The sequence below is a fragment of the Podarcis raffonei genome, chromosome 10 (assembly GCF_027172205.1).
Source record: "Podarcis raffonei isolate rPodRaf1 chromosome 10, rPodRaf1.pri, whole genome shotgun sequence".
Lineage (NCBI taxonomy): Eukaryota > Metazoa > Chordata > Lepidosauria > Squamata > Lacertidae > Podarcis > Podarcis raffonei.
Genome location: NC_070611.1, coordinates 72,798,799 through 72,823,569, shown reverse-complemented (window position 1 = coordinate 72,823,569; position 24,771 = coordinate 72,798,799). Strand labels below are relative to the sequence as shown.

The following is a 24,771-nucleotide window of genomic DNA, read 5'->3' as shown; positions in this document are numbered from 1 at the left end:
TATACTTATGTATGTGTTTGCCTTGTACATTTAAAGATAAAGGTAAAGGGAGCCCTGACCATTAGGTCCAGTCGTGGCCAACTCTGGGGTTGTGGCGCTCATCTCGCTTTACTGGCTGAGGGAGCCGGCGTACAGCTCCCGGGTCATGTGGCCAGCATGACCAAGCCGCTTCTGGCGAACCAGAGCAGCGCACGGAAACGCCGTTTACCTTCCCGCCGGAGCGGTACCTATTTATCTACTTTCACTTTGACGTCCTTTTGAACTGGTAGGTTGGCAGGAGCAGGGACCGAGCAACGGGAGCTCACTCCATCACGGGGATTCGAACTGCCGACCTTCCGATCAGCACATCCTCTGTGGTTTAACCCACAGCGCCACCCACGTCCTGCCTTGTACATTTATGAGCGTTTAATTTATATTTGAGACTCTTGAGAGTCCCATGGATTGCAAGAAGATCAAACCTCTCCATTCTGAAGGAAATCAGCCCTGAGTGCTCACTGGAAGGACAGATCCTGAAGCTGAGGCTCCAGTACTTTGGCCACCTCATGAGAAGAGAAGACTCCCTGGAGAAGACCCTGATGTTGGGAAAGATGGAGGGCACAAGGAGAAGGGGGCGACAGAGGACGAGATGGTTGGATAGTGTTTTCGAGGTTACCAGCATGAGTTTGACCAAACTGCGGGAGGTAGTGGAGGACAGAGGTGCCTGGCGTGCTCTGGTCCAGGGGGTCACGAAGAGTCGGACATGACTAAACGACTAAACAACAATTTATATTTGAGACCTTCGAATTCTCATAACAGGTGAAGCCATACAATTATTGCAAAGGGGAAATCGGAACAACCATTGAAGGCTTTCGAAAAGTTGAAATAGCAATAGGCTTAGAAACAAGGTGGGTCCTGCAGGAAGGCAGGCAGAAGTGGGGCGGATCTGAGGGGCAGGTCCTCCTCCTGCTCTGTTCACGAGTCTCCAGGCTGTTCTTGCTCAGGAGTCTCCTCTCCTTCGGCCACCAGTGGGTTCAGGAGCTCCTTGAATCGCAGCGTGTTCCTGCGGGATGGAGAGAGATCTTGTGGGGCGTTTACATCCCCCCCTCCTTTCCCCCCAAGGAGTTTGAGGTTTGCTGTGCAGAGTTCTCCCCCTCCTCATTTAATCCCCACAACTAACCCAAGGCTGAGTGTCGGGGGGGGGGCAGATGCCCAACGTCCACCCCCACCCCACCCCGCCAGCAGCAAGCTTTGTGCCCCTGTGGGGATCATAGCTGTCAACTTACAGATTTGAAAATAAGGGACCAGCAGCCTCGAAAATAAGGGATCAGCAGCCAAAATAAGGGATCACGGGTCCCAAAGTAAAGAGCTCAGCTAATAGCAACAGTTCTTCTCCTCCTCGTCGCCAAAGTTGCGCTTTGTGCGTGGAGGGAAAGCGGCGGGTTTCACCCTTTGCGTGGAAGCCTGCTCTCATTTCATTTTAAAGCACATAAATATATATAAGTCGTCCCCATCTCCTCGCAGTCTCCGCTTTTCTTTTCCCCCCAACCGCGATGGATGACGAGAAGGGCAGGTGCCAGCAGCGCAAAAAGCGTGGCACCACAAGCATGCGATCGGGGGCAGGGGGGGAGTGTTCCCAAGCCTCAGCCCCCGCCCCAAAAGCAATCGCGGAGAGCGACGGCCGTGAATGAACTGCCACCCCCCACCCCGCCCCCTAAAACACAGACACCGAGAGCAAGCCCTACGGCGCGCCTAGAAGAAAGGAGGAAGAAGAGCCGAGCGGAGGAAGAGAAGGAAGAAGAGGAGACAACAGCTCGCTACCTACCTCCCGCCCTTTGCACCCTGCTGCCCGCTCCAGCCCCGCCTGCGCTGCTTGTCTCTCTTTTTTTTGCAAATCTAGACAATATTGCGCTTGACCTTCCCAGCGGGAGAGCAGCAGAGCAGAAACTGGACGCCAAATAAGGGACGCTTGACAGCTATGGTGGGGATTCGAACCCTGGTCTCCCAGGTCCTAGTCTGACACTCCACGCTAGCAAAGGGGATTTCGCTGGGTTTTCAGCTGGGGTCCCCCCCCCCCACTTGGGGAGCCTCCACCTTCGCCCCAGAAGTGTTTACTGGTTCGGGGAGGGGCATGCACTTTGCACATGCTCAAAAATCATTCTCGCTTCACATGCTTCAGGGTGGAGCTCTCATGTAAGGGGAACAAAAGATGGCCTCTCAAGCCTCTCTCATCCCCTTGGTTTTTATTGCTTCTTTGCAACTTTCCCCAAGCTGGTGCCCTCCAGGTGGTCTGAACTATAATTCCCAGCAGCCCCAGCCGACACGGCAGGCTACACAACCACGCTGGCTGGAGCTGACGGAAACTGTAGTGCGAATCCTCCGGAGGGCGCCAGGTTTAGACAGGCTGCTAGATTGCCAGAATGACACTGGGCTGGACGAACTCTTGTTCTGAGCCAGCAGCCGGGCTCCTCCTGCGTTTTTAGCCTGGGCACCTTTCTTAGAATCACAGATCTGTGAGGTTGTAAGGAACCCCCAAAGAACATCTAGCCCAACCCCTGCAATGCAGGAATCGCAACTGAAGAATCCCGGAGAGGTGGCCACCCAACCTCTGTTTAAAAGTCTCCAAGGAAGGAGTGCCCGTCCCCTTTGAGATCATCCTTTCCAGTGCTGAATGGCCAGGAAAGTTCTTCCTGATGTTCAGTATCCTTTCTTGTAATCCCTTGGTTCGGATCCTAGCCTCTTTTCCATGGGGCAGCCCTTGAGATAGTTGAAAATGGCTCTTATGTCTCCTCTCGGTCTCCTTTTATCCAGGCTAAAGGTAAAGGGACCCCTGACCATTAGGTCCAGTCGCGGATGACTCTGGGGTTGCGGCGCTCATCTCACTTTACTGGCTGAGGGAGCCGGCGTACAGCTTCTGGGTCATGTGGCCAGCATGACTAAGCCGCTTCTGGCAAACCAGAGCAGCGCACAGAAACGCCGTTTACCTTCCCGCCAGAGTGGTACCTATTTATCTACTTGCACTCGATGTGCTTTCGAACTGCTAGGTTGGCAGGAGCAGGGACCGAGCAACGGGAGCTCACCCCGTTACGGGGATTCGAACCGCCGACCTTCTGATCGGCAAGCCCTAGGCTCTGTGGCTTAGACCACAGCGCCACCCGTGTCCCAGGTTAAACATCCAGTATCCAGGCTAAACATCCCCAATTCCTAGGCAATTTTATCATCTTGCTGGCCCTCCTCTTTCCACTTTCTTAAACTGGGGTGCACAGAACTAGACACAGATTAGGGGACCAGGGCAGATATTGATTCCCCCCCTCCTTCCTTACCTCTCTCTCTTGGACTGCATGACATAGGTCCGCTCTCTCTTCACCTTCTCCAAGTGACGTTTCACTGCGGTTTTCTGTCCAGCCTGGTCTTGCTGGAATGGGAAACGCAAAGTTACACTGGCTCCCCTCACAGCTGCCAAGGAGACGTCTCTTAGGACGCAGACATGGCCCAGGCAAGATGATACCCAAACCCACCCATGGAGTAAATCTGCAAGAACCAGAACCTGACATTGGAAAACTCAGAACAGGGTCCCGTGCAGATATGCGGTGGGCACACTCTTTCCTGGACGAGCGGTTCAGTTGCATGGCTGCACTGGGAGTGACGGAAGCGAGGTCACCTCTTCTGCTGGGAAGGAGGCAGAAGGCAGAGCCCCTGTATTGTGCAGAGACACAACAGGCACCTTCCTCTGTGGACGGGTATTTCTGGACTCGCTGCAGGGTGCAAGCAGTTCTGATGTGGCACATTGCGGTATGACCCCAGCGGGGATTTGGTTTCAAGGGTACTCCACAAAAATGGCAAATGTGTTAGAGCTGTCGCCATGGCTGGCGGCTGAGGCAGGAGGGGGAGGAAGAGAGAATCCTGGGCAGCTGTGGGGGACTCCCTGGTCCTGAATGGGGTAACTGTGCCCCTGAAGGGCCAGGTGTGCAGTCTGGGAGTCATTCTGGACTCACAGCTGTCCATGGAGGCGCAGGTCCATTCTGTGTCCAGGGCAGCTGTCTGCCAGCTCCATCTGGTACACAGGATGAGACCCTACCTGCCCGCAGAGTGTCTTGCCAGAGTGGTGCATGCTCTGGTTATCTCCCGCTTGGACTACTGCAATGCGCTCCGCGTGGGGCCACCTTTGAAGGTGACCCGGAAACTACAACTAATCCAGAATGCGGCAGCTGGACTGGTGACTGGGGGCGGCCGCCAAGACCATATAACACCGGTCCTGAAAGACCTACATTGGCTCCCAGTACGTTTCCGAGCACAATTCCAAGTGTTGATGCTGACCTTGAAAGCCCTAAACGGCCTCAGCCCAGTAGACCTGAAAGAACGTCTCCACCCCTATTGTTCTGCCCCGACACTGAGGTCCAGCTCCGAGGGCCTTCTGGTGGTTCCCTTCCTGCGAGATGTGAGGTTACAGGGAACCAGGCAGAGGGCCTTCTCGGTGGTGGCACCCGCCCTGTGACCCTCCCTTCAGATGTCAAGGAGATAAAGAACTACATAACTTTTAGAAGACATCTGAAGGCAGCTGTGAATTGGGAAATTTTAAATGTCTGATGTTTTACAATTTTTATATATGCTGTAAGCTGCCCAGAGTGGCTGGGGAAACCCAGCCAGATGGGCAGGGTATAAATAATAAATTATTATTGTTGTTGTTTCTCAAACGACCTTGGCATCCACAGACAACCGACCTCAGCCCGGAGGAATGGCCTCACCTGGCCCTCGTACTCTGATGGGAGAGGCCAGAACTCTGCCGGACTGCTTCCCAGAAGGTCGTCCTCAGATTTGCGGTGTTTGGCGATGGACAGCCTCTCTTGGAACTGAAAAGGAAGAGAGGATTTGTCTCAGCATTTCCTGGTGGTTTGCATCTCCACCCCCATCGTCCAGCCCGGACACTGAGGTCCAGCTCCAAGGGCCTTCTGGCGCTTCCCTCCCTGTGGGAAGTGAGGTTACAGGGAACCAGGCAGAGGGCCTTCTTGGTGGTGGCACCCGCCCTGTGGAACGCCCTCCCACCAGAAGTCAAAGAGATAAACAACTATCTGACTTTTAGAAGACATCTGAAGGCAGCCCTGTTTAGGGAAGTTTTTAATCTTTGGTGTTTTATCGTGTTTTTAATATCCTGTTGGAAGCTGCCCAGAGTGGCTGGGGAAGCCCAGTCTGATGGACGGGATATTATTATTATTATTATTATTATTATTATTATTATTATTATTAGATTAGATTATTATTATTAGATTCCCAAATCTGGTACCATCGAGTTCACCAATTTTGTTGTATTCATTAGAACAGCTTTTGCTGGGCTTTAAATAAATGTGCAATTGTTACCATTTTCAATTTTATTGAGTTATTATCCTCCTTAGTGGTCCGTGCTACTCTGAATAACTGGAGATGAGTTTATGGAACAAACAGGGCGGCAGCCCTAAAATGTTTGAAAGTCACTGCTCTGACCATTGCACCACACTATCTACGTAGATCTTTGCACTGATAGGACACAGCATAGGTAGTGCAGCCTTCGCCAACCTCGTGCCCTCCAGAGACTCGGAGCTATGACTCCTGCCAGCCCCAGCCAGCATGGCCGACGGGAGTCGTAGTCACCCAGTGGGCGCTATGTTGGCAAGCGCTGTGTCAAGGAGAGCTGGCGCCTTCCTGCACATGCGAAACACGAGGTGGTCTGTGTGTGCACATGCGCAGCAAGTCAGAGTTTGGTGCTTTCTGCCGTTGGAAGGCACAGCCATCATAACACCCCCCCCCCGCCCTGAGCAGGGCATTTCAAGGGTGCTGGGTTCGAAACAAGAGGAGTCCCCCGACTGCCTGTCCGCCATGCTCCTGGTCTCACCCGCAGGGTCTGGCGCTCCTTGTCCCGCTGGTGCCGCCGTTCTCCCTCGGCCTGAAGTTCTGCCAAGCGCCGCAGAGCCGCCTCCTTCTCCTGGCGGGACAGCCACACAAAGGCCTTCTCCCGGCACGGTGGGCGAGGGCGGGGAGGCTGTGGGGCAGGGCGGGGGGCAAGGTGGAGGGGTGCAAAGGCAAAGGCGAGTCAGGAGGGTCTTCCGTACCCCAAAGGAAAAGCTCCCCACCAGCACAGGGGCAGCAAACGCACCCTCCAAACGTTGACCGGACTCCCAGCTCTTGCCTAACCATTGGGCCTGCTGGCTGGGGCGGACCGGGGTTGTAGTCCGGCAAGATCCGGAAGCCGCCGTGTTGGCTGCCTCTGTGCTGGTAGCTCTAGCCCACCCACGACACACCTGGGACCTTCCAGACAGGGCCGGCTCAAGACATGTTGCCGCCTGAGGCAAAAGTTCAGCATCTGCCACCTGAGGCCACGGTCTCCCTCTGCCTCCTCTCAGACCCTTCTTGCAGATATCCTGAGCTGCATTTCCCACCGGAACCGAGCCAGTTTACGAAATCATCCCCCAAATACTCTCTCTCCCCAGGCCAGACCTCTCTCTTCCTCAAGAACTTCCACCCAACTTTGAGCCTGCCTGGACGGAGCGCAGAAGGACAGGTGAGTTGTAGAAACCAGCCTACTTTACGAAGATGACATGTCGATGTGGGGTCATGGACCAATTTTGTGCCTACACACACACACACACACACACACACACACACACCATCGCTGTCAACCGTCCCTTATTTGACGGGAAACTCCCTTATCCCAGCGCCATGTCCCGCTGCTGTCCCTTATTGATGATGTCCCATAAATTTCCCGGGTTTCAAAGGAAGCAGCTCCTCTCCCTCCCTCCCTCCCTGCCGGCCAGGGAGGAGGGAGGCTCCAACTGTGTTGCTTGGCTGCGTTGCTCACCCAATAAGGAGTCTAAGAACGACTGTGGGGGTGGAGCTTGCATGCCTTGTGCCGATCAAATCGGCCGCGTTGCCTGGGGACTCGCCTTTGCTCAGCGCTTCCCAGCGGAGAGGTGACGGTGGTTTCCCTTGCTGCATCCCCTTTGCCGGGTTGCTGCGCTGTGGGAACCACCGCTTGAAGCTTCATTTGGCTGCTAGCTGGACTTTCTGCCTTTGGCTTGGAGGGGCTCAGAAGTCGAACCTACCTGTGCTCTGAAAATCCCTTTTTTGGCTGCCGAGCCCTTATTTTCGAGGCTGCTGGTCCCTTACTTTCAAATCTGTAAGTTGACAGCTATGACATACACATACACACACACACACACACACCACTATGTGGCCCCTGCAGGAGAGAATGTGGCCCCCAGGCCAAAAACCTTCTCCCTCCTTGCATCCTGGACGCAGAAAATTTACGGTGTGAGATCGATAAAAGCAAAGGCTGCGTTTTCCTTACCTGGTGCCCACCTGCCTCTTCTGCAGCCGCACTGCGGGAGCTGCCTGCCATCGCCATGGAGCTGCTGTCTGCCTCAGAGTAAGCAGCTGACTCCTCCCAAAACGGAGAAATCATGGAGCCTGTGGAACTCATGTCAACTTCGCCGTCCTGGTACGGTGCAGAGAAAGGAATCAAGACAGGGAGGGATTGGGGCCGGCCCGAGACATTTTGCTACCTGTGGTAAGCTTGCTTCAGCAGTGGCAATGGGGCAACCCTCTTGGGGCAGTAGGGCAGGTGGGGGGGTGAGGAAATCTGCAGTCAAAATGACCATTAAGTTTGTTAAATAAGCCTCTGGAGAGTTTAAGATTCACAGAGTTCCTGTATTGCTGGAGAAGACAGGACAGACCTACATCCTATACCTTGTAGCAGAAAATAGGACAAAAGATCTTAATTGTTTCTCCTTCCTCCTTGCCTCAATCTCTCCCTCTCTTCTTTCAAGCGAGGGCTCCGCATAAAGCCCAGACTTCATTTTGGAAACTAATTTTTCATTTTGTAACAAAGGAGAATTTTCACCTGTGTACTACTTCGATGTATTTGCTGCCTGCATTGGAATGTAAGTAAACCTTTTGTTTTTACTAAAACATGCGGTTCATTCTTAGCAAAGGGGACAGAGGGGGGAAAGGTCAACAGACCACAAATAAGGAGGGTTAAAGGTTTGATTTTCTAATTCCTAGTAAGCTGCAAAAGCGCATAAGTGCTAAAAGGGATTTGCAGTCTGTTTACTTTCATATTTCTCCCCACACATGTGGGATAGGAGGTTTAAATTACGTTTTATAGATTTAATCCTCAATTTATCTCCATCAAAGGGGTGTACAGCTCTGTCCCTTCCTTCTCGCTTCCAACAAGGAGGTGGCAATTATTTGGCTCAGTCCACCATTGGCGCTGTGGTCTAAACCCCACTGAGCCTAAGGCTTGCCAATCAGAAGGTCGGCGGTTCGAATCCCCGTGACGGGGTGAGCTCCCGTTGCTCGGTCCCTGCTCCTGCCAACCTAGCAGTTCAAAAGCACGTCAAAGTGCAAGTAGATAAATAGGTACCGCTCTGGCGGGAAGGTAAAAGGCATTTCTGTGCGCTGCTCTGGTTTCCCCAGAAGTGGCTTAGTCATGCTGACCACATGACCCAGAAAAACTGTCTGCGGACAAACATCGGCTCCCTTGGCCAGTAGAGCGAGATGAGCGGCGCAACCCCAGAGTCGTTGGTCCTTTACCTTTACCATTTACCATTGTCTCTGGTGCCATCAACTGCTGGGCCACCCTTCCACTCCCAGTGGGCACGAGCCGTCAAAGTCCCATATCCATACTTGCTTCCCCCGTTCCTCCAGCAACACAGCCGCCCCACTTCTGTGCCCTAAACCAGGCCCAGATCCCACCTGCCCCACACTCCTCCTTACCCAAGACACTCCAGAGCGCCTCTCAGGCTGGGCTATGCAGATGGAGCTCTCTCTTGACAGGCCCACGCCAAGAGCTGCTGGTGTCCACAGGGACTCTTCGTCATGCTCTCCAGGGCTGGGGGGAGAAAGCATGGCCATGGCGGTGGACTTCCAGGTGCCAATGGGGGCCTGCTCCCACAGGGGAGATGCCTCCAGCCTTCTGCTCGGCACTCCAGGCTCCAGATCTCCACGGTCCGAGTGGTACATCCCAGGGGCTGAGAGCATCCTTGGTTGAGGTCCTTCAGCTGACAATGCTTCCTTCAATCTCTGTTCCTGACTCTGAAAAGCCCGTGGTCCTTCCGTCCCTTGAGAATCAAGGGCTCCCACCTCTCCTTGGAGCTCCTGTTGCCTGCACACCCGGCACAGCTTTGCTCCTTCTGGGAGATGGCGCTGCACCCCATCTTCTACCTGGAAATGATCACCCATGCCATGGACCTTGGGTTCCCTCAGATTCTGGCGGAAAAGGGTGTTTGGGTCCCGCACTTCCTCGGGAGTTCCCTGACGGTTTGGGAAACTGCTGTGGGGCTGAAGAGTTTGCTGCGGCTGGTAGTACGGTGGCTCTTGGGGTGAGGGCATCTCGCTGTCCTGAGAACGTGGGTCTTCCCCTGCCCTCCTCATTCCCCGGGTGTCCTCAAGGTCTTGTGTCCTCGTCAACTCCTGAGGGTCAAGAGACTTGGACCTCCCCAGCAGAACTCCCCACAACTCCAAGCGATGCTGCTTGTGGGGCTCTGTGGGTGCGGGTTCCAGCTGGGCCATGCTCCCCTCAGCTTTAAGGGAACCCCACTCAGCCTGTGGCTCCATGCTTTCCTGGGACTGGAAAACGTGGGGTTCGCTCACCCCTGGAACCTCGGCAGATGCCTCTGGTGAACATTCTTGCCCCGGGATTTTCTGAGGTGCCTTCAGCTTTGGCGATCTCACACGTCTTCCTGGGGGCTGACAAAGCCCCTCAACTCCCTTCTGGCTTGGGGGAGGCTGAGGGATCATCTGCTGACCTTGCCGTGTCTCACGTGTCTCAGTGGCCTCCTGATCTGTTGGTGGAGGCTGGTGGGACTCCGAACCTCTCCACTCCTGAGGGATCTCAAGGCCCATTGTTCCCTGGGGTTCAGCTGCCGCTTGCTTCTCTGGTTCACCAAAATCCCTGTTTTCTTGTGGCTGTTGGGCCTCCCCAGACCTCAGCCCTTGGGGCTGAAGAGCTTCCAGTTCATGGTAGAACCCTTCCAGTTCCGGGAGCTGCTCAAGATCGACCTGGGGGGCCTTGTGAGGAGGAAGGGTCTGGGGCAAACTGACTGGCTGAGCTACGAACATCTCATCTCTTTGCTCCCGAAGGAAGTCCTGGCTCACAGGTAGAGATCTGGGGGATTTGATGCTTTCCGCCTCCATTTTGTAACCTTCTCTGTGGGAGTCAAGACTCCCTGGAGTCCCTTCAGCAATGTCCAGTGTTCTCTGGTCCAGTTGGCTTTGCCCTTGAGTGTTTTGTGACTTCTGCCCCACAAGTCCCTGAAGAGGCTCCTTCACCGGTTGGTCATGAAGGCTTTCTGGCCTTTGGACAAGGCCATCTCCCCTTGTTGGGGTCCAGTGCCCAAGTGTCTTAGATTTCCTCAGCAGGTTTCTCAGGAGCGGAGGGCTTTGCACCTCCCTCTTTTCTTGAGGATCAAGAGACTGAGGCTCCACCAGTTCCTGGGACTCTGGTTCCCTTTGCACAAACCCCTGAATCTGAAGAGTCTCGCTCTGGAGGGGAAACTTCTCCAGCTCTCCACATTCTTTGGAGTAGAAAATCTGGGCACCCTTCAGTTCTTGGGAACAAAGGTCCCCTCCCCTGTTTCTCAGTGGCCCCTGCACTTGGGTAGGCTCTATCTCCACCTGTCCAGTCTTCTGGGTCCCACACTCAAGTTCTTGTTGGAATCGAGGGCCCTCTATGTGTTTTGGAGGAAGTTCTTGAAGGGTTCCTGAATGGAGGACCGCTGCTCCTCTTAAATCCTGAGGTTCCAGCTCACCTTGTCTCTGTGGGTGGCACAACTTGGAGATACCCATGTTTTGCAGGTTAGTGGGATCTCCTAGTTCCTTTCCCTGGAGTTCCCTCGGGTCAAGAGACTTTGATTTCCCCAGACCCAGCCAAGGTGGGAGGTCTTTTGTCTCCATATGTGATAAGGGCAGTTCAGCTTGGGACATCTCATCATCCATCAGCTCAAGAGTCTCTGGCATCTTCTCCTCAAGCTGAAGAAGACACGGTTGCCTTGGATCTGGCAGACCAATGCCCCCCAGATCCCTTTGCAAAAGCCCTTGGATCTCCAGAGGGTTCTGCTCCGTCTGTGGCGCTCCTGGTGGTTGGAGGTCTTCATTTTCTTTCTGCCCTTGGAGCTGTTGGTTGTCTTCCTGTGTTTCATTGGTGGCGCCTAGATCCTTCTGTCCAAGCTTCTCCTGAAGGTGTGAGACCTCCTTGTCTCTCAACATCTTCTGCACAGAAGATCCATCTTCGTTCTTTGCAACCGATGTGTCCTGCAGAAGGTTCTTCATCGCCTGTGTAGTTTCGCAAGATGTGATGTTTTCCAGCGCTTGGTTCTCAGGGACCTGAGGACAACCCTCTGCGTATCTCAGAGACTGGGGAGTTTCTAGTTCCTTTGAAGCCTGGCACCCAAAAGTCTGTGATCTTGACAGGTCCTGGGGCTCAAGAGACTTTGATTTCCTTTGCAGAGCTGCCTGAAGCTGAAAGGTTTCTTGTACATGGAAAGTTTGGGAAGATCTTCCCAGGGTGCATTCCACCTCAGAGTGCTTGTCATCCATCTTGACCCCACAGCACTGTGATTCACAATGTCCCTTGGGATCCAGAGTTCCCTGGAGCGTGAGGTTCTCAGGATCTCTAGGTGGTGAGTTCTCAGGTGGCCCCATCAGCTCACGGGATTCAGACGCTCTCTCCATGCGGCTCTGAAGATGAGAAGGGCTTTCTGCACCTGGTCCTTGAGGCTGAGATGACCGTGATGTGCTTTGGGTCTCTGATGCCTCCAGGCTTCTCTCTTCCTGAGATTCAAAGGTCTGAGTCTCACTTTGTGGTTTCATCTGGAGATCTTCCTGAACCCGAAAGGCTGTGGCCTCTGGCTCTCTTTGAACTCCAGGGGACTCCTGCTCCCTCAGTTTCTGTGGCTTCTGGGTCTGAAGGTCTCTTGGGTCAAGAGACTTTGATTTTCCTAGTAATCTTCCTGGGGGCAGGAGACATTCAGTCCTACTCTGCCCCTCTAGGGCTGAGCAACCATTATCTTCAATCCTCCCTAGAGCCTCAGCTCTTTCCAGCCTCAGCTCCTTTTGGGGACGGAACTGCGCCTCACCTGAGGGACCACAATCTTTTGTCTCACACCCCTGGAGTTCCTGGCATGGATGAACGTGACAGCAGCCAACTTTGTAAGAGCCACACATTTTGGGCACTTTCCCTTGTGACAGAGAAGACCCCCGTTTATCCTGCTTCTTTGGGGATCTCTTCACATCTTGGGAACCTTTTGCTGTCGGTGGAGATTTCTGGACAGGAACAGCCCTTGTCTCCTTCAGCACATCACGGGCCTGAGGGGTTTTCCTGGGGGGTTGAGTTGCTTCTGCCCTCTGCAAGCCCTGAGACCCCAAGCCTTGTGAAGCTGGCAACTTGGAGTCCACCTCAGGGAGAGTTTCCTGAGGCTGTGAAGATTTGGGGGCCTTCCTTTCCTTCTCCAGAACCTGAGAAGTTTCTGGTTCCTTTGGTTCCTGGGGATAAACAATATTTTGGTGCGCACGTTTCTTCGACTTCTGGGCCTCTGTCTGTAGCACCCTCTGGAGATGGGCTGCTGGGGGCATTTCTGTTTCCTGGGGCTGAGGAGAGACCGACAAATTCCCATGTTGCGTCTCTTGCTGGGCCAGCTCCAAGGCCCACCACAGAAGAGGAGGTGTTTCTGGACTGCTACGTTTCTGATGCTGAGGAACCCTTGGGTTCCCTTCTGGCCCTGGCTGTGTGCCATCATTCCCTATGTCTGTTTGGGTGGCCTGTGATCTCCTTGGTTCTTTTAGGATTTGGGGGCTCTGGGAGGCTATTTGTCCCTGCTGCCCATAAGAAGCATCCTTCTCTCTCTGGATCTGGGTCTGAAAGGGACGTGGCCTCCTCAGCTCAAACGATTTTGCCTTCAGTCCTAGGATCCTCCACAGGAGAGGTGGAGATTCCAGGCTTCTGTGTTCCTCAGGCTGAAGAACCATTTCGGGCATTCTCTGGGCCCGAGACATTTCTGGAAACTTCTTTTTGTCAGGCTGAAGGGCCTGTGGAGCCCCCGATCTTTGAGAAACCGTCCCTGGGTCCTCTGATGGCTCCAGCTTTCTTTGTTGTTGTGCTTCCTGGCTCTCAAAAGCTGTTGTCTTCTTCAGTGGGGTTCCCTGGTCTTGGTGTGCTTCCAGCTCCCTTGTTTCTTGACCTGGAAAGGTCTCCCTCTCCCTTAGAAGTGGACCATATAACCTCTCAGGTGGAGCCCTCTGAGCTGTCAATGCTCCATTTTCTGGCTGGGCCTGAGAGGCCTCAGCTTCCCTCAGTTCCTGAGGAGTACGAGTATCTGGAACTTTCCATCCCTGTGGCCTATGAGCTTCTGGTCCCACCGGTGGCCTTCTCTGTGACAGAACCATCAGTGACTTCTTCAGCTTGTGCTCTTCTGATTTCCTCATCTCAAAAGATTTTGACTTCAGTTCCAGAGCCCCCCACAGAAGAGGAGGAGACTCTGGTTTCTGGTCTCTCTGGGGCTGAGGACCCCACATCTCCTTTTGTGGCACAGTCTCTGGAGTCTGTGTGTCTTCCAGACTCTTCTTGTCACAGGGCTGTGATTCTTCTGAATGTCTAGGCCATCCCAGCTCCCTCTTGGAAATTTCCTCACTCTGAAATATTTGTTGACTTCTCTGTGGAGATTTTTCAACTAGGCGGGTTTCCCCCTCCCTCATTTCTTGAGACATTTCTTGTCTCTGTCCCTGGGTGAGAACATCTGATTGTCCCACAAAGGTTTCCTTCATCTTCTGACGATAAAGGATGCTCGGCTTTGGAGCCTCTGGTCGCGGCCCTGGACTCAGAAAGACATCTTTTTTCCTCATCTCAAACGATTTTGCCTTCTGCCACATAATTCTCCACAGAAGAGGCGGAGATTCTGGACTTCTGCACTCTGGGGACTGAGGAACCTGTGTCTGCCTTTGTGGAACTATGACACCCTTTGCTCCCTCAGATGAAAAGTCCTGTGTTTCGTTCACATTTTGAGGCCTAGTAACCCTCGCCCCTTTCTGGACCATCCCTTGCTCTTGAAAGGCCTCCTGAGAAAATTCCTGATGGCTCTGTGGTTCCTTCTTTGCTTTCTTCGCCTCAGAGTCCTCTGGTTCCTGGCACTCTTGAGCCTGAACAGCTCCTGCACCCATTTGTGGGTGCAGGGGCTGGGTGCCAGCGACGTGCAGCTCCCTCAGTTCCTGGGGTTGAAAAGCCCACGACCTCCTCAGCTCAAGAGACTTTGACTTCCTCCACAGATTCCTGCAGTGAGGAGGGGTTTCAGGATGGGAAAGCTCTGGTCCTTGCTGGCCTTGTGGGGTTTCCAAGCCCTCCGTCTTCTCCTCAGCTTGGGTCAGCTCCTGCTCCTGCTGCAGGCAACCATGGGGCCTTCCTTGAGGTCCTCCTGGGATGTGAAGGCCTTCCAGCTGCCCCACACCCTGTAACTTTGCCATATCCTCAGATTCAAGACCCAAGGGCTCTGGGACCTGAACGAGTGCGTCACGGCTTTCTGGGAACTTTTGACGCTGCGGGCCCACCCTCAAATCATGGCTCCTCAGACCTTCCTTCTCTGCCTGTGAAGTTCCCTCAACTTCCCATTCCTGGGGCTGAAGAGCTTGAGGATATCCACATTTCTGAGGTCCACATACCTCCTGCTGAATCTGTGGTGACCCCCATGGCCTTGCCCTGGATAAAAGCTGGGGCTCAAAAGATTTTGATTTCTTCCGGAGAAACCTCTGGAGTTGGGAGAGCTCTGGAAACCTCAGGTCCTGCTGGCACGGAATCTTGCCATGTCTCGTGTCTGGATCCAGGGACTCCTTGTGGACATCTTTGTGGGTCTGAAGGACCTCCCATGGTGGAGTAGCCTCTGACTCTCTCCATTCTGGGGGTTCGGGGAACTGTGTGCCCTGGGTATGAAAGGCTATTTGACTCCTCTCACTGTGTGGGACTTCTGGTTTCCTAGATGCAAGGGGCTCCCGCTGAGGTTCCAGATCTGAAGTTTCCCTCCTTTCGTTTTCTTGAAGGGCTTCGGTTTCCCTCTGTGGAATATACTGGAGGTCACCATGGGTCTGGGCATCTACGGCTTCCATCTCCCAACCCTGCGCTCCTGGGAGGTGGGGCATCCCCAGTCCTCCATGTGGTGCTTGCTGAGGGATTTCCACATCCCACAATCCTTGGGGCAGCAAATCCTGGCTCAACAGGAACTCCAGAGACCCCAAGGATTTTGATTTCCTCAGCAGCGCAACCTGCGGCTCTAAGGTATCAGGACTCAACTCCTGGAGCAGAAGGCCTTGTTCAGCCTGCATCTCTTTGTCCTGAGGGAGGTTCCGGTTGCTTCCATGAGCTACGGAGCCCTGAGGGGCCTCTGAATCTTGAAATCCTTTTTGCTTCTCTTGTTGAGAAGTCTCTGGTTTCCTCAGCAAAGTCTCGCCTTCCCTCTGAGGTATTTCATCTGCAGTAAGTGCTTCTCCTTCAGACGGGGACGGTTCCTGGGTGAGGCGCAACTCCCGCTCTGTCTGCACAGTTCCCTAGAAATCAAATCAAAGTTAAAGACTCAATGAAGTCCCATAAAACCAGATGTGAGCACCTCCTCCTTCTGGAAATGAATATTGAGGAATCAGTATTTCTGGATCTGGCAGGGACAGGCAGCGTGGGGAACCTGCAGGTCTACATGACCCATAATCCATAAACTGGCTTATAAGTATAAAACCAAATTTACTAGAATAATAGCTAAAATAGAGATAGACTTGTAAACATTCAAGCAACAAACAAAGGCTGGAGATACTGTAAACATGGAGTGGATAAATGTACAACTCTATCGTATCAAGTTACATGTGCAATAAACGTTATACATACTTTATAATTTCCTTAAACTTCGAGATTCAATCCAAATCTGTCAGGACTTTTAAAGATATTCTTTGAACATTGTCCAATCTTCACTAAATTTCTGGTTAGAATCTCCTCTTTTTCTCCCCGTCATCCTTGCAAGTTCTGAATATTCTATCATCTTTGCTTGTCAATCAGTTTTCGTGGGGATTACATCACCTTTCCAGTTTTTTTGCTATTAAAATCCTCGCCGCTGTGGTTGCGTACATGAAAAGGGTTCTGTGTTGTTCTTTTGTACATCAATAAAAAGCCCCAAATATTGTGCCCTCTCCCCAACTAGGGCCAGGGCCTTCTCAGTACTGGCCCCGACTTGGTGGAATGCTCTGTCACAAGAGACTAGGGTCCTGCGGGACTTGACATCTTTCCGCAGGGCCTGCAAGACAGAGCTGTTCCACCTGGCCTTTGGTTTGGACTCAGTCTGACCCTTATGTTTCCCTCCCCTTATGGTTTTGGTCTATGGGCTCCTTTTAAAATGAGGCTGCATTTTAAATTGCATTTTAACCTGTATTTTAAATTGGGGGTCCCCCCCATTATGTTTTTATTGTAATTTTACTGGTGTTAGCTGCCCTGAGCTCTGGCCGGGGAGGGCGGGGTATAAATAAATTATTATTTATTATTATTATTATTATTATTATTATTATTATTATTATTATTGAGTTGCTCCACCCCTTTGCTTGTTTTGGATGACCTTATGTGAAACTTTTTGTACATGGAATTCCAAATCTGTGTACAGACGATTTCTGGGGCTGATGGGTCCCAGGAACCTGAGGTTGCAGCACTTCCATCTTCCTGTCGGAGGTTCCGTCCGACCAAGCTGTAAATGGCTCTCCTCCTAGGACATTCTTCGGAATCCATCAGGCTCTCCCCCTCAGACGTTGATTAACGAGCTAAGCCTTTAATGAGGCTTCAAGCACGTTCCCATTATGCAGAGTATCCAAGCAGCAGAAGGAGCTGAGAAATATGAGCTACATCGCTACGTTTATTTCTAACTACGCAGGACAGAAAAGAATGTGCATCTGCTCTCTGTGAGAGTCAGTGAACAACTGAACAAAGAAACAGGGAACCAGTAACATCAACATGTGCCTCCCGTCTCCCGTGAGACTTCCAGCAGTCTGGAATGTAAACAGAGTCTTGTGACTCCAAAAACTGCACAGTGGCATAACAGAAATCTAACATCCTCCCCCTTTCTGTGAACACCACTGGGCAGTGTGTCAGTATAATCTCAGTACAAACCCAGTTTCTGTACATAGGTACAGTGTTGATGCCTTGGGACAACCTTGGACAATAAATCAGCAGGAATTTCATCACCTGGCATGTAGGACACGGTTATGAGTCCTTTCTGAACACATTCCCTAGCATGTTGCAGCTAGAGTCTTGTGACTCCAAAAACTGCACAGTGGCATAACAGAAATCTAACACTTCCCACACCATGGCACTGCCCCATGCCTTGGGCCCCGCTTCGTAAGTGGGTGGGCGAGCTTTCAAACTTACCTGTTGGAGGAGGGAGCGCTGTTGCTCCTGGGGAGAGACGGGCTGCAAATCCCGGACCAGAGAAGTCAGGGGTGATTCCTGGAGCCGGGCGAGGAGTTTCTCAAAGAGGGCAGGGCAAGCGGCTCCCTCCTGGGGGTGAGACGGCAAGCGGTGAGCCTGAGCGACCGAGTCACGTACTGCTGTGGGCTTGTGGGGTCAGTATGGATGATCTCCTGGCTCCCTTCCCACTCCTGGGGTCCTGTACCCAGTGAGGGTTAGAATCCAGTAGAGGATTCTGTTGCTGAACTAGCCAGACAAGCTTATATGTAAGACAAGAGCCACCTAAGTGTTACTCCTTAACCTAAAGAAAACAAAAGAGATTATTGTGGACTTTAGGAAATGTAAATTGAATATTCAGCCACATATTATTGAGGGGAAGTTTGTGGAACAGGTCTCGGTGTTTCAATTTCTGGGAATAGAGTTGAGAGATGACCTAACCTGGGGAGAAAACAGCAAAGACCTGATGAAGAGAGCACAGCAGAGGATATATTTCCTGAGAATCCTCCAGGAAAATAATCTCTCAAAGGACCTGTTAACATCATTTTATCATTGTACTGTGGAGAGTGTATTAACTTATGGTCTGTGTGTGTGGTTTGGGAGCTGCACAGTCAGGGGAAAAACAATGCTGTCCAGGGTTGTGAAGACTGCAGAGAGCATAATTGGGTGCACTCTTCCCAGCTTGGATCAAATCTACGTTTCCAGGTGCCACAAGAAAGCTGCAGAGATAGCGCAGGATAGTGCGCACCTTGGAAATGATCTCTTTTAGCTTCTGCCTTCTGGAAGAAGGTCCAGGGTTATAAAGACTAGAACTAGCCGCCTGAGAAATAGTTTCTATCCAAATGCAATTTTGGTTTTAAACGCAGTGTAAGGAATCTCTATGGGAGTATATTGTATTCAATTATGGGTTATCAGAGTTTTTAGGGGGGCTAACCAGGCTGGGATAGTTGGAATAGCAGGCTTGTTGTTTTCTGAATGTCTTATGTAGATTTTTTTCAATTTCGTTGTTCTGTATGGGACAATGACAATAAAGATTATCGTATCGTATCGTATTGTAAGTGTTCTCGCCAGAATCTCAAAAGAATGATCTAACTTGCAAGAACTGCTAAGTAATGTGGGAACTGAAGGGGAGCAGCTGTGTGCACCTGGTGGCGCAGCAATGAAACTGCTAGCGCGTTTGCAAAGCTAAGCAGGGTCCAGTATGGTGTCAGATTGGATGGGGGACCATGTGGTGTGGTTCCTGCATTACAGGGGCTTGGACTAGATAACCCTCAGGTACCCTTTCATACTCTGTGAACTGCTTCTCTGCATCAAAACCCATGTTGTAAACGTGTGCAAAATAAACCATATTTCTTAAAGACTGTAGTCTCTGCTGTGCCTCCTTCCAAAGGAACACAGACTCTGGTTAAGGGCCAAGGCCCCTGGAATTTTGCCACCCCTTGGCAGACATAAGGGTGGCCTGCAATGCTGCTGTGAAGTGGGAGTCTCTGTTTCCTAGCGGAAAAGTAACCAAACAATTAAACCCCTGTGTTGCAAACAATATATCAGTAATATCCAAGGCAACACCAAGTACAACAATGCGATGTCAATATAAACTCTTTATATAATCTATACAGAACGTTGCACAGTATGAAATATATGAAATGCACTCTCCGCAAAACCAAATAAACAGAAATCTTATAAATCTCTGAAAGTCACAAAATATGCACTCTTGGTGGATTCTCTTGAAAACATAGAATGAAATGAAAGTCTTATAAATCTCTGAAAGTCTTTATAGACGATGCAAGTCTCTGAAAGAAGCAATGGGTCAGATTCTTATATGGTGAAAACAAGCCGTAAAGCTTTGTTTTATGACGTCCAATGCTGCCGAAGTATTCCGCAAACAGAAGTAGAGAATCTATCAAGAGTGCATATTTTGTGACTTTCAGAGATTTAAAAGATTTCTGTTTATTCGGTTTTGCAGAGAGTGCATTTCATATATTTCCTAGCGGAAAAGGCCTGAGAGCAAAGGAGGTGATAGTATTTCACTCCTCCGAGGCTGCATATGAGATTGGTGTAAATCACATGCCTGTCTGGGAAGAGTGTGAGAACGGAAGACAGTCTCATCTCTTCCACTGTATGTACTATTGCACTGTACTTTTGCTTTTACTTGTTTCTGTTTCTTCTCTCGGAGCTGGAGAGAGAGGATGCCATGATTCCTTTGTCTGTACATAAAAAGGTAAAGGGACCCCTGACCATTAGGTCCAGTCGTGGCCAACTCTGGGGTTGCGGCACTCATCTTGCTTTATTGGCCGAGGGAGCTGGCGTACAGCTTCCAGGTCATGTGGCTAACATGACTAAGCCGCTTCTGGCGAACCAGAGCAGCGCACGGAAACGCTGTTTACCTTCCCGCCGGAGCGGTACCTATTTATCTACTTGCACTTTGACATGCTTTTGAACTGCTAGGTTGGCAGGAGCTGGGACCGAGGAACGGGAGCTCACCCCATCGCAGGGATTCGAACCGCCGACCTTCTGATCGGCAAGTAGTGTGTAAATAAATACGTAGATTAGCTCTACAATGTCTCATGCTTCTTGCTGTGTTATGCTAGAAGATTAGTATGCACATGTCTTTTAATATATGTCGCTGAAGCGCACTGGAGAAGAAGAGGAATGCCTTTTTCAGAGCTGCGCTTACCGGAGGACACTCAGAGTTTGGGGGCTGCAGGGACACCCCAGGGAGTTTTCCAACAGGAGGAGGAGGAAGTGGGCAAAACTTCATGTGGGGACAGAAGGGGAGAAGTTATGCTGGCTGGCTGGAAGAGGCTGTGACTGCAATGCTGGAGAACTCTCCATGAAATTCAGATGTACTGTATCTCAAGGGGGATGTCACAGGGAAGAGGGAACAAGCTTGTTTTCTCCTGCTCTGGAGGGTAGCACTTGAACCCATGGCCTCAAGTTTCAAGAAAGGAGATTCCGATTAAACATCAGGAAGAACTTTCTGACAAATATTAATAGACAGGATTGCAAGTTGTTTTTATATGCAATGGCAGCAGCAAGAATATTATTGGCACAAAAATAGAATCAAGAAGAACTGCCGACGAAAGAAGAACGGAGGATGAAGTTGATGGGCTATGCAGAATTAGATAAATGAACAGGAAGGATTCGAAACCTTCGGGACCAGAGATTCTTAGAAGACTGCAGTAAATATATGAACTACCGGTATTTGAAAAGTAATTGTGATGAACAGATCATGCTTGTAGGACTGCGATAAGTTTTGTAATGTGGATTATTCTAAATATTACAAGAAAGGCTATGAAAAGAATTATTAGTTAAGGATAATTAAATGTAATAGGAAATTAAGAAATGAAGAATAAGCGATAAAGAATGGAAAACCATCAGAGGTGTTGACGGAAGTCAGAATACTGTATAAGATGTGAAGATATGTTGTATGATTGTTGGAACTGATATGTTAAAAAATCAATAAGAGTGTGTGTGTGTGTGTGTGTGTGTGTGTGTGTGTGTGTGTATGAAGAACTTTCTGACAGCAGGAGCAGTCCAGCAAGGCAAGGTTCATAGAATCATAGAGTTGGAAGAGACCACAAGGGCCATCGAGTCCAACCCCCTGCCAAGCAGGAAACACCATCAGAGCACTCCTGACATATGGTTGTCAAGCCTCTGCTTAAAGACCTCCAAAGAAGGAGACTCCACCACACTCCTTGGCAGCAAATTCCACTGTCGAACAGCTCTTACTGTCAGGAAGTTCTTCCTAATGTTTAGGTGGAATCTTCTTTCTTGTAGTTTGGATCCATTGCTTCGTGTCCGCTTCTCTGGAGCAGCAGAAAAGAACCTTTCTCCCTCCTCTATAGGTTGTGGACTTTCCTCCTTCCTTGGAGGTTTTTAAGCAGAGTTTGGCTGGCCATCTGTCATGGGTGCTTTAGCAGAGATTTCTGCATTGCGGGGGGTTGGACTAGATGAAGAGTTTGGATTTGATATCCCGCCTTTCACTCCCTTTACGGTGTCTCAAAGCGGCTAACATTCTCCTTTCCCTTCCTCCCCCACAACAAACACTCTGTGAGGTGAGTGGGGCTGAGAAACTTCAGAGAAGTGTGACTGGCCCAAGGTCACCCAGCAGCTGCATGTGGAGGAGCGGAGACGCGAACCCGGTTCCCCAGATTATGAGACTACCGCTCTTAACCACTACACCACACTGGCTACACCACACAGATGACCCTCGGAGTCCCTTCCAACTCTATGCAGTTCTATGGTGCTATTGTTCCTTTCATGGGCTGTGGATCTTTTGGCGCCATGGAGTGAGGCGACTGGCTCGGCTCCCCCTTCCCACCCTCCATGCCTCGCTTACCCTGTCACTCGGGATCCCAGACAGACTCTCCAGGGTGCGGCTGAGCTCCTCCTGCTGCTCCCGCTGCAGGTCCACCAGCACCGCGAGGGCACCATCCTGCCACGTCCCCTCTGCCCCGCTGGCTCTTCCCGGCTCCCTCAGCATCCGGGCAATGGCCTCGCACAAGGCAGGCGGCAGGTCCTCTCTACCACGCTCTGTGGGACAAGACAGGCAAAACGTGACGCGTTACGGGGAGAGGAAGGGAGCGGAGTTCACTTAGGTAGGGCTCTGTAGTGAAGTTGGGAAATCTTGGTATGCCAAATCATAATAATAATTTATTATTTATACCCCGTCCATCTTTGGGTGGCTTCCAAAAAAACACTAAAATACAAAAACCTATTAAATATTAAAAGCTTCCCTAAAGAGGGCTGCCTTTAGATGTCTTCTAAAAGTTTGGTAGTTATTTTTCTCTTTGACATCTGGTGGGAGGGCGTTCCACAGGGCGGGCGCCACTACCGAGAAGGCCCTCTGCCTGGTTCCCTGTAACTTGGCTTCTCACAGCAAGGGAACCGCCAGAAGGCCCTCGGCGCTGGACCTCAGTGTCCAAACGTTGGTTCACGCAGGAGTGAAGCATTGTGGGAGAGATAAAATTGTGGCCTTCTGGGGAATGGGTGTTTAGTCTCATGTATGGAAGTGAGAGCTGGACCATAAAGAAGGCTGATCGTCGAAGAATTGATGCTTTTGAATTCTGGTGCTGGAGGAGACTCTTGAGAGTCCCGTGGACTGCAAGAAGATCAAACCTCTCCATTCTGAAGGAAATCAGCCCTGAGTGCTCACTGGAAGGACAGATCGTGAAGCTGAGGCTCCAATACTTTGGCCACCTCATGAGAAGAGAAGACTCCCTGGGAAAGACCCTGATGTTGGGAAAGATGGAGGGCACAAGGAGAAGGGGAAGACAGAGGACGAGATGGTTGCACAGTGTTCTCGAAGCGACCAGCATGAGTTTGACCAAACTGCGGGAGGCAGTGGAAGACAGGAGGGCCTGGCGTGCTCTGGTCCATGGGGTCATGAAGAGTCGGACATGACTAAACGACTAAACAACAACTCTGTGCCTTTGCTTGGGGAAGCTAAACTGGTGCCTTACCGTTTGGAGACCTACCTGTTGAATTTCTGTCTGCATCACGGTAAAGTGACTCAGGGCTGGGCAAACCTGGTAAATATCGAAGGGGGGTTCTCCTTCTTGAACCCCATTCGAGGGTGGTCCAGGAAAGGAGGTTGTGGGAGCTTTACTGTCTGGCTTGTGATTTGCAACAACTAGCGATCTCTCCCCCTTCCTGGCCAAGTCCTGCCGGTGTCTAGGAGGACTGGTCGGGGGGGGGGTCCTGGATAGTCCCGCTCACTACAGGCTCCAACGGGCGAAGGAAGCGAGAGGCAAAAGTGCCAAGGGAAAGTGAGAGCTGGTGTGACGTGGGAGTTTGTGTGCCGGACCAGCAGCTGGGAGAGACCAGGGTTCAAATCCATGCTCCCCCAACCAGCTGGTAGTTAGATGAACAAAAGCCACAGTTGAGTGTGTCTGAGAGCTAGAAGCTGATAGGAGGCTGGCGGCTGAAGCCTCTGCAGGAGAGACCTGATTGATTTCTACTTGAATCTAAGGCTGTGGCCGTGGGAGAACTTTTTGGTGTGGTTGTGTGTGTGTGTGTGTGTGTGCGTGCGTGTGTTTTATTAAATTTTCTGTTTTACAATTCAAAGCGCCGTATTTTTCACTCCATAAGATGCACCTGACCATAAGACGCACCTAGTTTTTAGAGGAGGAAAGGGGGAAAGCCCCGTTTTTCGGGGGGGATCAGCTCCCAGTTGTGCAGCTTCTTCTGCAAAGGGGAAAAGTCCCCTTTTTTGAGGATCAGGTCAAAGTTGTTGAGCTTACTTTGCAAAGAGCAAAAATCCTGTTTTTATGGGGTTTAACTCACAGTTCTGCAGCTTCTTTAGGAAAGGGAGCCGTTTCTACAGTTTCCAGACAGATAATCTAATCAGCCAGTCCCATGTCGCTGGGGAAACAAACGGCCTCCGTCTGCAGAACATTCAACAGTGGAGGCCTGGGCAAGGGGCGGAAAGGGAGCCAGCGATCGACCACATATTCGCTCCATAAGACGCACAGACATTTCCCCTTACTTTTTAGGAGGAAAAAAGCATGTCTTATGGAGCAAAAAATAGGTTACTCCTTTTTACATCTTAAGATATCAACGACTCCCCTTCTTCTCTTTCCATGGTTCATTTTACATATCTTAAATCCCTGCATATTTTACAAAAACTATACCATTCAGTATTCCATTATCACATCCATCAAAACTTATTTACACTGTTGAAGTTATCTTAATGCTCATTTAATCTTAAAAAGACCGGAGGCCTTTTTATTAGGAATCATGACAACAGAAATTAAGAAGAAGGTTAGACCACCATTCATGTATGCCACAACTGCAGCAGGATTCTATTGCGAGAAATTGGAAAAGCGAAACCATCCCTTCAGGCGAGACAGGGAGGTGAGTCACCGGGGGATCAGGACCGGCTGTTACCCCGTCAGAGATAAAAGGCAGTCGGACCCTGCCCCAGGTTGCGGGACCAACATTGCTGCTTGCTGGAACCTGCCTGAGACCCTGTGCCTGACCTAGCCTTTCCTGCCTTGGCCCTGTTGGACTGACTCCTCGTGGAATCCATGGATTCGGGACCGGACCTGGACTGTGTGGCTCGGGTTAACCCCCGGGCCCAGCAGAATGTGTAAATAAAGCCATATATCCTAAAGACACCACAGTCTCCACTGCCCCGCCTTCTGAAGAAAGCAAACCTGGGTAAGCGCTTGGAAGCGCTGAAATTTCTCTCTCTCTCACACTCCTTCCATTGCTGTACCTGCTCCCAAGGAGGTCGGCTGCTTTCTGCCACGGCCTCTTTCCTGGGCACCCTCTGGCTCAGCAAGAGCCAACAAGATCTGGATCAGGCAGGATCTGTCCCTCTGTTGCTGCAACAGCAGGCGGTCCAGCAGCAT

The 24,771-nt window shown here is 51.2% G+C and overlaps 2 protein-coding genes across 2 annotated transcripts; both read right to left on the bottom strand.

The window, feature by feature from the left end:
• Window positions 1–803: 803 nt before the first annotated feature.
• On the bottom strand, window positions 804–10,926 carry LOC128422590 (uncharacterized). Its single transcript, XM_053406751.1, has 6 exons — window positions 8,722–10,926; window positions 7,295–7,441; window positions 5,843–5,989; window positions 4,722–4,826; window positions 3,300–3,391; window positions 804–1,039 (listed from the first exon to the last, which is right to left on the bottom strand). Exons 1-6 carry the CDS (start codon window positions 10,897–10,899, stop codon window positions 952–954), a joined length of 2,757 nt encoding a protein of 918 aa, XP_053262726.1. The 5' UTR covers window positions 10,900–10,926; the 3' UTR covers window positions 804–951.
• Window positions 10,916–24,771, bottom strand: LOC128422519 (microtubule-associated protein futsch-like). The gene is made up of 5 exons (XM_053406611.1): window positions 24,636–24,771; window positions 21,756–21,949; window positions 17,381–17,509; window positions 10,961–15,531; window positions 10,916–10,919 (listed from the first exon to the last, which is right to left on the bottom strand). The coding sequence occupies exons 1-5, from the start codon at window positions 24,769–24,771 to the stop codon at window positions 10,916–10,918; spliced, it is 5,034 nt and encodes a 1,677-aa protein (XP_053262586.1).

Excerpts from the sequence above, each read along its gene's own strand:
- LOC128422519 (XM_053406611.1), bottom strand. The coding sequence starts at position 24,771 with ATGCTGCTGGACCGCCTGCTGTTGCAGCAACAGAGGGACAGATCCTGC. Across the intron at positions 21,950-24,635 it reads GCCGACCTCCTTGGGAGCAG|AGCGTGGTAGAGAGGACCTG; the intron begins GTACAGCAATGG and ends CTTGTCCCACAG. Across the intron at positions 17,510-21,755 it reads CTGGGATCCCGAGTGACAGG|GAGGGAGCCGCTTGCCCTGC; the intron begins GTAAGCGAGGCA and ends TCTCACCCCCAG.
- LOC128422590 (XM_053406751.1), bottom strand. The coding sequence starts at position 10,899 with ATGGAGACAAAAGACCTCCCACCTTGGCTGGGTCTGGGGAAATCAAAG. Across the intron at positions 5,990-7,294 it reads AAGAGGCAGGTGGGCACCAG|CCTCCCCGCCCTCGCCCACC; the intron begins GTAAGGAAAACG and ends CCTGCCCCACAG. Across the intron at positions 4,827-5,842 it reads AGGAGCGCCAGACCCTGCGG|TTCCAAGAGAGGCTGTCCAT; the intron begins GTGAGACCAGGA and ends CTTCCTTTTCAG.